Consider the following 15,712-nt stretch of genomic DNA (forward strand, 5'->3'; position numbering starts at 1 on the left):
GGTTTTCACTTCCTTGATGCCCACAGCTAACAGAGCTGCACAATGAAAATACTCACTTTATTCTGCTTATTTGTCACCTATTCATCAGGAAACAGCATCAACATCGAGGTGAGTCTGTTTCTTTCACATGCAGCTATTATTATCCGCAAATTAGTTTGTTTTAGGTTGAATTTCACCTGAAACGCCGTTCCCATGTTAGCTCTCTCTGGCTGTCATGCTGTTGTGGTGATGAGTCTGTTGCTCGTATGAGACGACACTAATACAATTATTTATTAATTTCCGCTACATTTCTTAGGAAAACGTAGGGCAGTTCTTTAGCAGTGGTCATACAAACAACTGGGCTGTTCTGGTGAGTATTGATTGATTTAAACATTTCATTTTTAGCTAATTTCATGCTAATTGACTTTCTGCATTAATGATGGCAGCAGCGGAAACATGTTTGTGAAAGCTGCTTTTCTTGTTTGTTTGATGCTCAGGTGTGTACATCCAGATTCTGGTTCAACTACCGTCATGTGGCAAACACTTTATCCGTCTACAGGAGTGTTAAGAGGCTGGGCATTCCTGACAGGTAACTTTAATAACATTTCTGTATTGAAAATGTCTAATATCATATCTTTGGATACGTAACCGTGATCTTGTGGTTATCTAGAACAGAGACAGATTTAGATGATTAGTCTATTAATCTAAACACTCATCAAAACAATCACCAGATTAATGAAGTATAAAAATGATAATCGATCACAACACTATGGCCAACATTTTGAAAATGTGCAACAATGTAAATACATAGGTACAGTTCTGGTCTCCCATTTGAGCCTCTCTGAAATGACACTGTATGTTTATAAGAAATCCTCACAACCATTTTATCTCGCTGTAAGTCAAGACATTTTTTTAATCAGTGTAAATACTACTATTACGAATGTTTCACGTTCCTCTTCCTGCCTGGCATGGTCACCTAAACTCTAGGAATACACTTTCTATGATTGTATACATGGCAAGCTAAAAAGTTGGCAAGCACTAAAAGACATTCAATCATACTTTAAAAAAAAAAAAAGGACGAGGAAGAAAGTGACAAGTGTCCTGGCAAAAGCCTCTCATCCATTTAAAATCTTGAGCTTCTGCCAACTGCACATGTATTTAAGACATACTTCATCACAAGTGCCATCAGTATTCTTAACTGCATAATGTCTCAGAAGATCCGAGCCACAGATATGAATTAATTCATGATATGAACCGTTGTGAGGCATAATATGACCTTGCCTTTGTGTTTACTTAACTAACTGCTTGCCTGATTTATTATTTCAACTTCCACCCAAGTAGACATTAAATAAATTATATTCTTTAGGGACAGACAGGCATTCAATATATCATCCTTTGTGTGTATGTGAAAAAGTCTCTTTTTATAAAAAGCATCTGAAAACCAAACCTGATTAAATTGATCAGTACACAAATGGTATTTAACGACACACTGAACCTGTGTTTAGGACAAATGCAGCATTACCTTGTTTTCTAATGTCGTCATGTTTAATGCTCTGTTGTTTTCTCGTTCTCCAGCCACATAGTTCTCATGCTGGCTGATGACATGGCTTGTAACCACAGAAACCCCAAGCCGGCCACCGTGTTCAGCCACAAGAACATGGAGCTGAACGTGTACGGGGACGACGTGGAGGTGGACTACAGAGGATATGAGGTCTGTGTGCCTTGCAGTCAGAAGGTTATTCACACAAGCAAGCCAGTTTCCCTTTTTACAATCTGTTCCGAAGTCTAACGGCACATGTCTGTATCGTGAAGGCTAAAAACCAGATTACTCCACATCTCAAAATTCATACATTTGTTTGAAATATATTCTTCTTCCTTTGGCGAGAGTTTTAACCGGCATATTTTCTTTTAAACATCAGGCACAGTTATTACATGTTTGCATATGTTTTCTATTTTAAGACATTCATAAAAAGTTTAAAATCTGAAATGTTTGACTTCCAAATGTTGCCGAATGCAAGGTGGATGTATCCATGTCGTGTTTCACAAGCTTCATAGTAACTAAATACTGATGTATATAATATCACTGGTAGGTAAATGTTAACCAGGTGCAGTCAGGAACTGGAGGGTGTTAATGTCAACGCCGTGAGTCCAGTGTTTGCTCCTTCGGTCGGGCCGGAAATTATTTTATATAATTGCGTTCTCAAATAGAGTCGTTCCCTGTGGCGCATCGACTCTTTATCACCGTTTGTTTTTGCTTATTTACCCTGCTTCGTGTCCTTTAAATATGAACAAATACCGCACTACCGATCAATGTTTGCTGTCAGACGGTAATTACAGGCAAGAGAAGCAGATAAAATATCAAGAGGGGGAACAAAGAAGAAAATAACACAGAGTGATTGATTTTCACAGTTTAATTAAAAGATAGAGCCGTTGCCTCATACTGACCCCACTGATGTCCAGTCTTTAAACGTGTGTGTGTCGCTGCTCGCTGTTATTCAAAGCCTCAGTGGACGTGTGTTGAATTAGAAGACGCACATTACATAATATATCACCTCTGACTCACGCATATTGTATCTGTGTCCTCCTCAGGTGACCGTGGAGAACTTCCTGCGTGTTTTGACGGGCCGGCTGCCGCCCAGCACGCCTCGCTCCAAACGCCTCCTCTCTGACGACCGCAGCAACATCCTCATATATCTGACGGGTAACTGAAGGGCAGATCCACCCCCACAAACTCCACTGACACTCTGTATTTAATTATGAAGTAATGCTCAATCAGCTGTTATGGAAGTGTAAATATTCCTTTCACAGTGTCGACAACCCTGCTTTAGCTAAAGAGAAACTCCAATGTTTCAGAGAAAGAAGTCCTTATGGAGTCAGTGAAGTACATGTAGGTAGTTTGCAGCTTGGAAGAAGAAGCATGCGAGTGGGCCTCTTGTCGAGGGTCCTGAACATACACATGCGATGCAGACATACAATAAAATAACAACTTCAATCAAGTTTCTTTTCAGAGAGAAGAAGTGTGTCCTCAGGGAAGATTTCAACTTAAGATATATAAAGAATCGTCGCTCATCAGATTCACAGATGTGAGAAAAGTGGTAGTAACAGTCTTAGCAGTACAATTAAATATAAAAACGGAGAAAGACCCCCAACAGTACATGCCGGCGCAGAGCATTATATTATAGCCAGGTATCGATCAGTATATCATGTAACCAGACTTTCCAGATCTTCATGTAGTTTGTCTTTAATTAATGTAGACCTTTAGTAGATGACAGACTCATAGCAGCAACACTCATTAAATATATAGCATATGTTTTCGTTTTTCTAACCCTAATTGTTTCTCGTGGTTAATATCAGTTAATTCAGTGTTATGATTATATTAAAGATTTGTTTTTCAGGTGAGGTATAGCACCTCCTCTAATTTACATTTCAGTAAAGCTTCAAATAGTGTTTCTACAGAACAGTGTTGGTTCACATCGTGTTTGCTGCCATGGAGTGCTCTTAACATCCCGATAGCAATGAATATCTGAAGTGCTTTGACAATAAATACATTAAAAAATGTCATCTGTGGAAGCTGTGGCGCTGTAAAAAGCACGACCAATCATCTGAGCCGCCCGGCTAAAGTAACTGGATGGCCTACCTGCCTGTCAGCCTTCCATCTGGGCACAAACTTATCTCGTGCCCTCATTGGTCATGTGCGCGTTCGTGTGTGTTGGAGGAGGGGCTCTGTGAGGAAGGGGCAGATTTTTTTCGGTTGTGTATTTTCAAATTCTAGCGCACTCGAGCTGGTTTCTCCAAAATTACCTACCCCACCTTTAAAGTAAAAGTATCAGTACAAAGATCCACAAAGCAATTAAGTTGGCCCAGAAGGTAAAATCATTAACGGTACGTCCACACAGCAGCTTTTCAAAAATCTTGGAGCTGGGCGTGTCTGACAGCTTGGGGATTTTTTGCGAGCAATGCGACCAACAACCAATCACATGAATCTCCCGCCCCCGACATACAAAGCAAAAAACCCCAGGGATTTTATTTTATGAGTTTTATATATAAACTCCCCAAACAGGCGAAAACCTACCAGTTTCACCCACTGTCTCTGCCACCTCCCTCCATGCCTGGTTCCTCCGGTTTGTATCCCGTTAATAGTTCGTAAAGAACCGGGTGATTTGCTACCGTAATTTCTCGTTTGGAATATGAGGAAATGAACTGCGGTCTGGTTCTCCCTGCTTACACGCGGTTTGATTGGCTAGCGCTTCTACTGTCAGATTTGCATAAACGTGTTTGATTGGCTGACGCTTCCAGCTCAGCTTCAAAAGTTGAACATTGCTCTACTTTTGAATCCTGGAGATCCTGGACATCTTCGCTTCGCTCCCCCACAATGCAGTTCGGCGAAAAGCGAGGCACAGTGACGTCATCCCCATTCAAAGTCAATGGGCAGAGAAGCGGTGGAAGATTCGTCTAAAGCTGCTGTGTGGACGTACCGTAAGAAGTTGACACTATTAAGTTGTTTGACGGAAAGGTTCTTACAATAGGGGAGCTGAAAATTCAATATTCGCAACACTGAGAATTATCCCCTTAAAAGGCGCATCATGTGAGTCGTGTTTCTAAACTCTTGAGATTTGGTTTTAAAGATATATGTTTGAAAGAGTCTGTTTTTATTTCTTTACATTATTAATCTGTGGCTGCCTGCAGGAGAGTTTCAGTTGTTCCCCCCCCACAGCTGCCAGCCGGTTTTATTTTCAGCTTGTTATTTTCTATTCTTTATCTTCTTCTATTTTTAGCAATACAAATCAGAGAGGAATGAATAATGTGTGTTTGTCTCACAGGCCACGGTGGAAACGGCTTTCTGAAGTTCCAGGACTCTGAGGAGATCAGCAACGTGGAGCTGGCCGACGCCTTTGAGCAGATGTGGCAGAAGAGAAGGTAAATAAAGCGGGACATCACATACAGGTGTGATGGGCCTCGTGCGGAAACATCTGACACTGTGTTCCCTCTGTTGTAAGTCCTCTTCCCTTTTCCTTAATCCCCCTGAGGGCCAATTATCTAGGAAGCAAGTCAACACTCATTTAATGACATGTTATATATATCTCGTCTTCAGGAGCGACTCAGAAGAGATTGGCTGCTTTATTGCTGTAATGTTTTCTTAGAATGCAGGGCTCTATACAAAATACACATTTGACAGTGTCACAGACTTTGCTCAAACACTACCGTGATTATTAATCAGTGTTTAAATGCATTGTGTTTGTCGATGTTTTGGTGCTAGACGGTGTAGATTTTCAGGAGTAATTTAACTCGAGCTCAAAAATATTGTTTTTAAAATTTAAATACCTCCAGTAGACTTCATTCGGAAACGTATTGGTGGAATACGTGCCGCTCCATGTCACTGCAACAGGCCCCACATTAATATTGTGAAGCAGAACTTTTCAAGATGTTTACTTATCATTACGTTTTGAGATGTCCCGATCTGATCACGTGATCGGGGATCGGAGCCGATCACGTGATTTTCAAAGAATCGGGGATCGGGAGAAAAAAATCGGGGATCGGGATTTTTTTTTTAATTTAATGTTACAAAACAAAAATGACCATGTTCACGTCTTAAAGTCATCCTGAGGACTTAGTTTTGGTTTAAAATCACACAACATCATGTATGTGTTGCTTTCTTTGGGCTTGTTTTCAGACCTGGTTGCTTATTCTCTCAAATCTGGCAACAGAGTGGGCGCAGTGTCTAATAGTAGCAGGAAGCTAACGAGAGGCTACGTTCAGCTGGTGACTCGGGAGTCGGGACAGAGAAAATGTCAGGAGTTTGGAAGTATTATAAAATTGAAAGTGAAGGCAGTGTAACAGCCAGATGCAATGTTTGCAAGGCAGAGGTTCCGCGTGGTGGAAAGAACAGAGCTACGTTCAACACGACCAATCTAATACGCTACCTGAGAAACAAACACCAACAACAACACGACGAGTACACAGCGGCCACTCAGGTAACGGCACGGAAACAACCGACACTTTCAGAGACTTTGAAAAGGAAAGAGAAACTGCCCCAGAACAGTGAAAAGGCCAACACAATAACTGCCAAGATGACCAGCCGGATGACCAGCCGTTATCTGTTACCTTTTTTTTCTCTTAATGCATTGCATAAAGATCGGATCGGGAAAAATCGGTATCGGCAGATTGTCAAAATCAAATGATCGGATCGGGAGCAAAAAAAGGTGATCGGGACATCCCTAATTACGTTCGATCAGTGGCGAACCGTGTCTATCACAACTGGACCTTCTGTAGACCCCCCCCCCGTCGTCGTCGTCGTTATAATGTCCGTCTTTTCACTGAATTGTCGTCTTGAAAAGGGTACTCGCAACAACTTCATCTTCACCTGTTGCACTTGTCATTTCAACGTTAAAAACAATAAAACGGCATGAATTGCTTCGTCGCATTCATCTAGATCAGGGCTATTCAATTCCACATTCAGCTGGGCCAGACATTCAGCGGCCTGTAAAAAGCATATAAACACATATTACTGCGATGAAAAACATGCCATTTGTATTCATTGTTCATCTAACAAAGGTACGTCAAAAAGTGCATAAAAACACAAATTAGCATTAATTTAACAGAATCTGAAAAAGAAGTGCACAGTTGTAGCATTACATTTGTTTGCTTTAGAAGTCAAATATTCAGGTTTTCTTTTTTTAACCAGGCACATCACAAAGTGCATTTAACTGAATACAATAATAGCAGTCTTAATAAATGTCCTCACATACAAAATAAAATTGGATACATAGGACACATGCACATCAAAAAGTGCATTAACACACAGTTAAAGAGTAACATAAAGAGGTAGTACTGTAGCAATACTACTTTTTCACTTTTCAAGTAATAACAAAACAATCATACGTTTTGGTCACATGACACATTACAAAGTGCATTTAAATACAGAAAGAACTGTCAAACCCTTCAGTGCACAAACCCATAACAAGGGATACGGGTAACATATGAATGAACACTACACGTCTACTATAGTAAACTAGGTGCTTACTATCACCTCATTTGTGATTTGTCATCGCTGACTTTCTCAATGGGAGAAGTGACCATTTTTGTTTTGAACAAGAGCAGTGATTTTTGGCTCATCGGATGTCAAAGCAATCCTAAAACATTGGGGAAGAGTGCTGTCAGTCAGGGAGCAGTGAGTGCTACTTTTTATTGAGTTCATGTGTGAACAGCTTGACTCACATGTTGATCCAAACACACTGAGCACACAGATCGCTACTTTCTGAATGAAGGGAACTGCTGTTTTTCGACTCCAAAACTTCGCTGGCCCGTCAGTGCGCTGCTCTTGTGCCATGGTTACGGATGAATGTATGTCCATAAGTTCCAGTGTACATTTCCCCTCGTCGATGCAGGGGACCACTTCCTTTGCGCTGGTGGATACGCCCCCCTCTATTGCAACAGTGAAGGGGTCTCTGGCCTCTGTGGGCAGAGCAAGTCCATCCAATCGACCGGCAAAGTTCTCTTTCAACCTCGCAATGAAATCTGTCATCACATCCGTGATTTGTGCCGGGGATGTGATGTGTTTGTGGAGCGTCGGAAAATGCAGCATCCGACCCGTACTCAAGTCGGTCGCGAAAAGGTCCAGCTTGACTTGGAATGCGCGCGTCTGCTCCACAAGATCAATGACCGGTTTGTCTCTGTGTACGCTTCACAGTTGAGAGAGACATGTGTTAGAGTTGCTATCATAGTTCCCCGTTACTAGCACCACGAGATGCACTTTCAAAAAACGTGCTGCGTTGTGGTTTAGTGGTTTCTATGCAACGCGGAGTGTTGCGTTCATGGTCTGTACTAGTGTAGGACTTTGGCTACAGGAGGCTGGGCCACTCGGGAGTTGGTTCTGGGCCGCCATTTGAATAGGCCTGATCTAGATCCTCTGTCTCGAGCCAGTTAACTAGCGGGCCTTCTAGAACACCCTGGAACCGAGGGGAACTCTGAAAGAATACGCCCATTGGCTACAAATCAATATGATTGGTTGATCAAACTGTCAGTCAAAACGTACGCTCTCATTCAGTGCAACGGCCAGGGCATCCTATCAAGGATGTAGAATACCTTGGTGAAGGATATTCTACCCAGAGACCCAGAACAAGATCTGATTGGTTGCTTTCTTTTCTAACACAAAACCACTGACATGCGTAGTGCATGGTCCGAGAGGACAAACAAATCAACGTGACACTGTGATATTACAGATCAACAACACAGACGATTCTCATTTATTCATTTTATTTATACAATTAAATCGATTTTTTGTTTGTTTTATCTGAGTGTTCCAGATGTGAATACCTTGAAGGCCCTGGCGGTTCGCCACTGCGTTCGATATATTTAGTTTGCAATTAACTTCCTGATGAATGAGTGCATTCCTTAGGTGGAGAAATTCAAATGAGTTTCATCTCACCTGCCATCACTGAATCATAAATCATTAAGCATGCTTGAAGGATAACTGAGTTTTTATTTCCTGTATTTTTTGTAATCAGGCTCGACTTCTCTCTTCTCTATTTGCGTCACTAATGCGATGATATTTACAAAAATCCCGACAATAGATAGTTACAATAATCCGCTTATTGTTGTATTTTTTAGTTTGTTTGTAATCTAGATCCGCCGTCTGTATATTCTCCCCCCGAGAAGCCCAACCTTTTAGACGAATGAAAGCTTCACCTGAACAGCAAGCGAATAACCATAATACAAATGATTACATAAGCTCTTATGAAGGAGAGGGTGTCTCTGCTTTTATCGGAGTGTGTGTGTGTGTGTGTGTGTGTGTTTGTGCGTGTGCGTGTGATGTCCCGTCCCGTCCCCTGAAGTGATGTATACATGGTGTGGGTTGGTTTTTCTTGGTTACCATGGCAACTGCATTATGTAAGATGGTTTGGAGGTTTGTGTAGTGCCAGGTTTTTTTTATTGGAGCAAATGGATGAGAGATATGCCAACTGTGTTATTTCTCATCAGTCCTGTTTGAGAATGTAAATGATCCTCTGTGTGTGTGTGTGTGTGTGTGTGTGTCTCCAGGTATAACGAGCTGCTCTTCATCATTGACACCTGTCAGGGCGCCTCCATGTACGAGCGGTTTTACTCCCCAAACCTCATGGCTCTGGCCAGCAGTCAGGTCGGAGAGGACTCTCTGTCGGTGAGTTACCTGCCCTCACGCGATTAACATTACATTAGAAATCATCCATCAGTTTGTCAGGTTTTCTAATAAGCAGCGTGGTTTCATAACACATTGCAACTCAAGACTAGGACAGAGCAACGTGCTCATACACACCCTCCCCTTAATACAATCTCAAGTGTAAAGAATTGCTTTGCTAAAGGCACGATTAGTCATATCTTTCCAAAAATACTTTATAAACAAAAATTAATCCCTCTGAATAATTTGTTATGACCCGTTAAGTGTGTGTTGAGAAGTCTGTATGTGCTGCCCTCTGCTGCCCTCTGCTGCCCTCTGCTGCCCTCTGCACTCCTCTGCTGCCCTCTGCTGCCCTCTGCTGCCCTCTGCTGCCCTCTGCACCCCTCTGCTGCCCTCTGCTGCCCTCTGCACCCCTCTGCTGCCCTCTGCACCCCTCTGCACCCCTCTGCACCCCTCTGCTGCCCTCTGCTGCCCTCTGCTGCCCTCTGCACCCCTCTGCTGCCCTCTGCACCCCTCTGCACCCCTCTGCTGCCCTCTGCTGCCCTCTGCACCCCTCTGCACCCCTCTGCTGCCCTCTGCTGCCCTCTGCTGCCCAATCAGACACATATCAACCATTACAATGTTGGCTTTCTTACAATTCAACCAACATGATTATCTAACCAAAAAGCGTGGTTTTGGAAAACCTTCGTGAATGTTTTGTATGCAGTTCAGTGTAGAAGAGTAATTTACAGCGTAGATGAGAAAGGCAAAATAAAAAATGCACTGATTTCAAGTGAATAACAAACTTCTTATTTTGATGCGTCAGCTAAAAAAATAAAATAAATGCAAAGATCTGTACATAATCAGGAATGTAGCACAACATGGAAGTGAAGCAAATTATGTTTAATTAAATGTGAAAGTGCATTAAAAAAATGTTGTTGACAATGAATGAATGAATTAAGGTTATTTCATTTTGAATATCAAATATTTGACACCCATATCTGCAATACCACCGTGTAGCAGGGTTTCCGTTAGCCGGTAATTACCGGTTTTTAGCTGGTCAAATTTATTAAAAACCGGTAAATTCAAAACCTGACGGTCAAAATGTCTGGTAATAATTAGGGAGGCTCTGATCGATCGGCCGCCGGTCATTATCGGCCGATATTCACTCTTAATAGTTTGATCGGTGCTCTCTATAAAGGCCGATCAGGAGAGCTGGATCTGATCGATATGGACATAAACGCGAGTGAAGTGTAACCGGAGCGAGAGAGAGAGATCAGATCAGCTGCTGAGTCTGACCGAGACACGCAGCTCTGCATAATCACCTGAAGCCCCGCCCTCTGTTTAGCGCGCTGCAGAAGCTGCATGATAAACTGACGTGCTGTCAGGAGAGAGAGGGAGGGAGAGGGAGAGAGAGGGAGGGAGAGGGGAAAAGAGAGGATCCGTTTCTCCCGTGTTATTATTCAAATGTAATGTAAACTTTTGAATAATGTACGTTATCTACTACAAGTAGTTTGTTTGAATGCAATAATTATGTTGTTTGTGGAATCATTTATTGAAAAATGAATCTGAATTTTTCGATCTGTTACGATTATAAACTGAAGCAATATAAAAATGAGCCCCGTGAGCTGAGCTTTAAACTGAAGCATATCTGCTCATAGTCCGGTAATTACCTGCTAACGGAAACTCTCCTACACAACTCTTATTATTATTGAAATATGACCGGTAAGTTTCAAATGTGTCCGGTAAAATAAATTCTGCCAGGACATTTGACCGGCGAGAAAAAATCCTAGCGGAAACCCTGCCGTGTAGTTGAAGGTGTTGGAAGTCAGTCAATAGCGAAGACTGCCAGCACTCGCGAGTTATTTAATTCATACCATACATTAAAAAGAAGTGCAGTTGTGAGGAGTACTTACCGTACTTTTCAGACTATAAAGCGCACCTGCATATAAGCCGCAGCAGCTAAATTGTCCGTCTGTCTTGCTCTCGTTCTGTCTCTCGGTTCCACTTTTACTTTGGCGCGCTACCTGTCTCACTCTTTTCCGGCCTCCAGCTTTTCCTGCTGGAGCCGCCCTTAAAGGTGGCGGGCGCGGACCGGTCATAGAGCCCATAGAGTTAAAGGTGGTTAATTTTACCTGTAAAATCCATAGATGTAGGAGGTTCCCTAGTGGCCGTTAGCCGTACAAACAAAATGGGGAAAAAAGTCGCGGCTTATAGTCCGAACAGTACGGTACACACGACGTCAAACCATAACACTTTTTTCGCACATTAAAACAAAGTGGCATGTTTTAGTCCTGATGTATCCTGAGGGTAAAGAGTTATTTGTGGGGGATGAGACATGACTGGGATTTATTTGCTCATCCAAAGGAAATATAATCTTGTTCCCAGTTTTGGGCAAAGAAGGATTTCTGAGCCAAAAGTAAAAAAACCCATCCAATCACCTAAAGTGTTGTGAGACAATGAATATACAAATGTTTTTTCTTTTTGTCCTCCCACAGCATCAGCCAGATTTGGCCATCGGAGTCCATCTGATGGACCGCTACACCTTCTACCTGCTGGAGTTCCTGGAAGACATCCACCCTGCAAGCAAATCCAACATGAACGACCTGGTGAGTGTGACTTTAACTAATGTCAGAGAGAACACATGTACCGTAGAGCAGACATTTCGGTTGATTTCACATTTTATATTCATTCAATATTTTCAAGTGTTTTGTAAACTTACAGTCGAAAACCAAAAGTATTCAATTTGATCAAGTTTATGTACACATTGTTGCCTCATATAAGGGATATTTACTAATCGACTAAGCAATTCACCACTTGTGAACCATGCATACTTATGAAGATATCAGATCAGCATTTGCTCCAGGTGTAGACACACTGATTAAACAATCAGTCTAATTGGTAAACTAAGGCTGCATCTACACGGAAACGCAAAATAACCAAATTCGATATCAAAAAAGTCTTCCGTCCACACGGTATCGGCTCAAGAAACGTGTCTGTCCACACAAGACCGCTCGACCCGCTGGAGACGCTGTAGTACATATGCCGGGCCTGTAAGTGGCGCTGTACTTCCGCCACAAAATACACCAAAAGCAGCGAAGAAGACCCCCGAGCATGGTTGCCATGGTTGCCTGGTTGCCCTTCTGTTTATTCTCCGCGGTGGATTTAGCAACATGTAGTTCATGTAGTTCTCCATGTCCACTTGTTGCTGATGGTTGTGGTAGAGAAGCTGTAGATTTTGCACTAACATCTGTAGCATGGTCAGTATCAGTACTGACCATAGACTGTATATATAAATGGACGTAGTGTCCGTGACGTCACCCATAGGATTCTGCAGAGTTGCCGAGAAGCCCTTAGTAGGCGGAGTCGGCCACTAACGGCTTGACAGCGACGTCAGAGTTCAACTCCCGCCTGATCCAAATAAGGGCAAAGAGGCGGAGCCGAGGCGGGACCTGCTGCCTCCGAACTGGAAGTAAACAGAGCTAGCTCAGGCTAAGAAGCTAAGCTAACATGAAATACATGCATACCAAGTTACTGCTAACAGTGTAGTTCCCCGATATAAACGTTACATTCATAATCAAATGAGACAATCTGCAAGAGAATTAGCTATATTCTGTTATTCTTAATGCTTGTCATTCACACGTTGAGAAAAGCAGTACCGATACATAGCAGAACAATTGTGGCGATGTTCAGCTTAATAAGCCTTATTCTACATAATTTATTTAGCTAATACTACAGCAGGCGAACCAAGTCTGCGTTTCGCTGCATTCCTTGATCTCCAGTTATAACGACGGACTCCACCGCCCGGACCTAACGGAGCCGCAGGGGGCTAGCTCCGGGACGCCGGCTGGAGCTAGCCCCCTGCAGCTCCGTTAGCTCCGGCGGCCACCACTGGGATAATTGGGTCCCTTATTAACATTTGCTCCCGTTTAGCACTAAGGGCGTCATAGCCATAGACTATAAAAGTCTTACCCAAGGCTGAATCATAAACTAAAATGTATATGTATGCATAAAGTGTTACGTCCTTAACTGGCTAATAAGTAACAAGCTAAGCTACCAAGCACACAAACACCTGCGAACGGGGTTAACATGTATAATATTATCATTTTAGACTTCTTGGAAGTTCTGTTCATTTTAATTGTCTGGTATTTGTAACAATATTCCCTAAAAGGCACAATCACCACGAACACGGCTAAAGCTAAAGAGTCAAGTACAGTACTATAACTAACTAACGTTGTAGCCTCTATGGTTGTAGCCTAGCAGAGTGCACAAGTTGCTGTTAGCTGACAGTGAGGCATGTACGTGTCCATCAACGTGACCACGCCCTAATTTATGCAAAAACGTTAAGACCTAATATAAATAAAAGGGTCGTGTTAGAAAACAATTCACTCACAGATTCATAATCATGAAGGTGGAATCTAACTATATCGATAATAATATGTATTGCATCCATGGGTAGAAACATGTTTTTTTCTGCTGTAAAGTTGGGCATTTTAACATGGGGGTCTATGGAAATTGCTCCTTTCTGCAGCCAGTCCCTAGCGGCCCATGTATGAACTGCAGTGTGTGGCACTTCCGTATTGGAGTCCCGGCTGTTCCCCAGAGTTTGCCGCTTGGTACTGACAGTAGCTACTGACCATGCTACAGCAGTGAGCCGCAGAGGAGGGGGGAGGCGGGGCTATGGCTTCATCGTTATCAGGCAATGATCGTATATGACGTACACACGGAGCCGTTAGGCCCCCCAGAGCGTTTCGTCCGCAGATCTACCCACCTTGGGACCCGTTGCCGTTTGAGGGCTCCGTTTCCACGGTTCCGATACAACCCGTTTCGTGTCCGGGTGGACGGGGCCTAAGTTAATTGAACATAATTCACGCACCAGACAATACTGAATTGTATCACTCAGCTTTATAGGGAACAATGCCAAACATTCTGCTTCTCTATTGTGTGTATGTAATTCCTTTATGTTGTATAGCACTGCAAGTACCTACTCGGCACTAATTCGATTATAATTGGATTTTAAACCTCATAAGCGATTTGAAGACCCCAATTTAAGTCCTGGGAAAATGGAGTGTTCCTTTTGTTGTTAAGGATGTATTCGTTAACTGAAATAAGTTAATATTTAGAATATAATTGTGGCAGATTTAACAGATATTCATGCAGGATCCACTTTGTGTGCCTGTGGCAGGTAAATGCAGTTGAGCCAGTTCCCCTCCTCTTCCTCCTCTGCCTGCGGTTTGTGGTCCTGAAGGAGATGAAAGTCACACAGCACTTGAAGCAGAATGTCTGATACTGTGTTTAGGGTTTTTGGCCTTTCACACATGACGGAGGTGATGGGAGAACACGCTGCTTCAGGCCATGGCCTCCCGTTGTATCTTCCACAGTCCTGCAGAGATCCACTGCCTCCTCACCAGGAGTTACAATCAACTCCCCTGAAATCCTCTCCTGCACTCAGTGCCAGCTAAATCAATGCTCTCTGACTAACACGTATTATTCTCTCCAATCTCCTTTTTCTGGAGATGCACTCTTTGTTCTCCAGCTATTCTGTGGATTTAAGGATCGATATTATGGATTTCCCGGAAGAGCCCTCTGTTGTTGTTTTTAATCCAGTCTGCAGAGGCTTGCCCTTTGATGAATCAGAAATTGCCTCCACCTTCTCATCAAAAATCCTCCTCCAATTATGTGTTTTCCAATTCTCGTTTGTCTGATGGAGAAAACGCTAACCTCGGTTTAATGATTTTGTTTTCTCATTTCATTTCAAATGAAGAGACCAGTCAGACGAAACACTGAGGAATCACACACTTGAGAGGATTAACCCACAAGCAGTGACACACCATTACATTGCATTTAGCTGACGCTTTTATCCAAAGCGACTTACGATAAGTGCGTTCGACCAGGAAGACACGAACTTGAAGAGAACTTTAATATTTCTGCTTGTGTTTTTTCCCCAGTTCAAAGTGTGTCCCAAGAGTCAGTGTGTGTCCACTCCGGGCCACCGTACTGACCTCTTCCTGAGGGACCCAGGAAGTGTCCTCATCACTGATTTCTTTGGCAGCGTGCGCAAAATCGAGATCACCATGGAAACCATCAACTTGACCGACCCCATCCAACAGGTGGAGCTGAGGTAAGCAGAGTTATATTCATCTGTGAAGTGTTTGATCTAAACTTTTTTTTCAATATGGCAATGATTATAATATGTATGGCAAGGGAGATAGAAAAATACATAATGACAATGACTTTATTCGCTGGGTCTTTAAAACGTTAACTTAAGGTATATCAACTTTTTTATTGGACGCCATCTGAAGCAATCTGCCACTCCCAAGGCTTGATCAATACGTCTAAACCTATTTTCTTTTTATTATAACTCTCTTTGACAAATTCTCAACGAAATTTCTCACTGCCTGATAATGTTCTGTGTTCCATTATCGGTGGTATAAGTTTGCTCTGTTTTACAAGTGGTTCAAAGATAATGAAATCATTATTTATTTTGTTTTAATCTTTAGTGTATTTACGTTGTGTAAGTCGACCCAAATCAACTAACAAGACCAAACAAATAATATTTTAAAGATAAAACATATTCAGCAATAGAATATATAATAGAAACTA

The 15,712-nt window shown here is 42.4% G+C and overlaps 1 protein-coding gene across 1 annotated transcript in view; it reads left to right on the forward strand.

Moving 5' to 3' along the window:
• pigk (phosphatidylinositol glycan anchor biosynthesis, class K) overlaps nucleotides 1–15,712 on the forward strand; it is a 42,547-nt gene continuing 26,835 nt past the window's right edge. The window contains exons 1-9 of the mRNA XM_034105123.2: nucleotides 1–108; nucleotides 296–349; nucleotides 477–568; nucleotides 1,555–1,690; nucleotides 2,569–2,680; nucleotides 4,800–4,896; nucleotides 9,016–9,133; nucleotides 11,608–11,718; nucleotides 15,058–15,230. Of these exons, the coding sequence (XP_033961014.1) occupies nucleotides 43–108; nucleotides 296–349; nucleotides 477–568; nucleotides 1,555–1,690; nucleotides 2,569–2,680; nucleotides 4,800–4,896; nucleotides 9,016–9,133; nucleotides 11,608–11,718; nucleotides 15,058–15,230 (959 nt within the window). The 5' untranslated portion in view covers nucleotides 1–42. The remainder of the gene's footprint in view (nucleotides 109–295; nucleotides 350–476; nucleotides 569–1,554; nucleotides 1,691–2,568; nucleotides 2,681–4,799; nucleotides 4,897–9,015; nucleotides 9,134–11,607; nucleotides 11,719–15,057; nucleotides 15,231–15,712) is intronic.

This window comes from Pseudochaenichthys georgianus, chromosome 17, assembly GCF_902827115.2.
Source record: "Pseudochaenichthys georgianus chromosome 17, fPseGeo1.2, whole genome shotgun sequence".
NCBI classification, from domain to species: Eukaryota; Metazoa; Chordata; class Actinopteri; order Perciformes; family Channichthyidae; genus Pseudochaenichthys; species Pseudochaenichthys georgianus.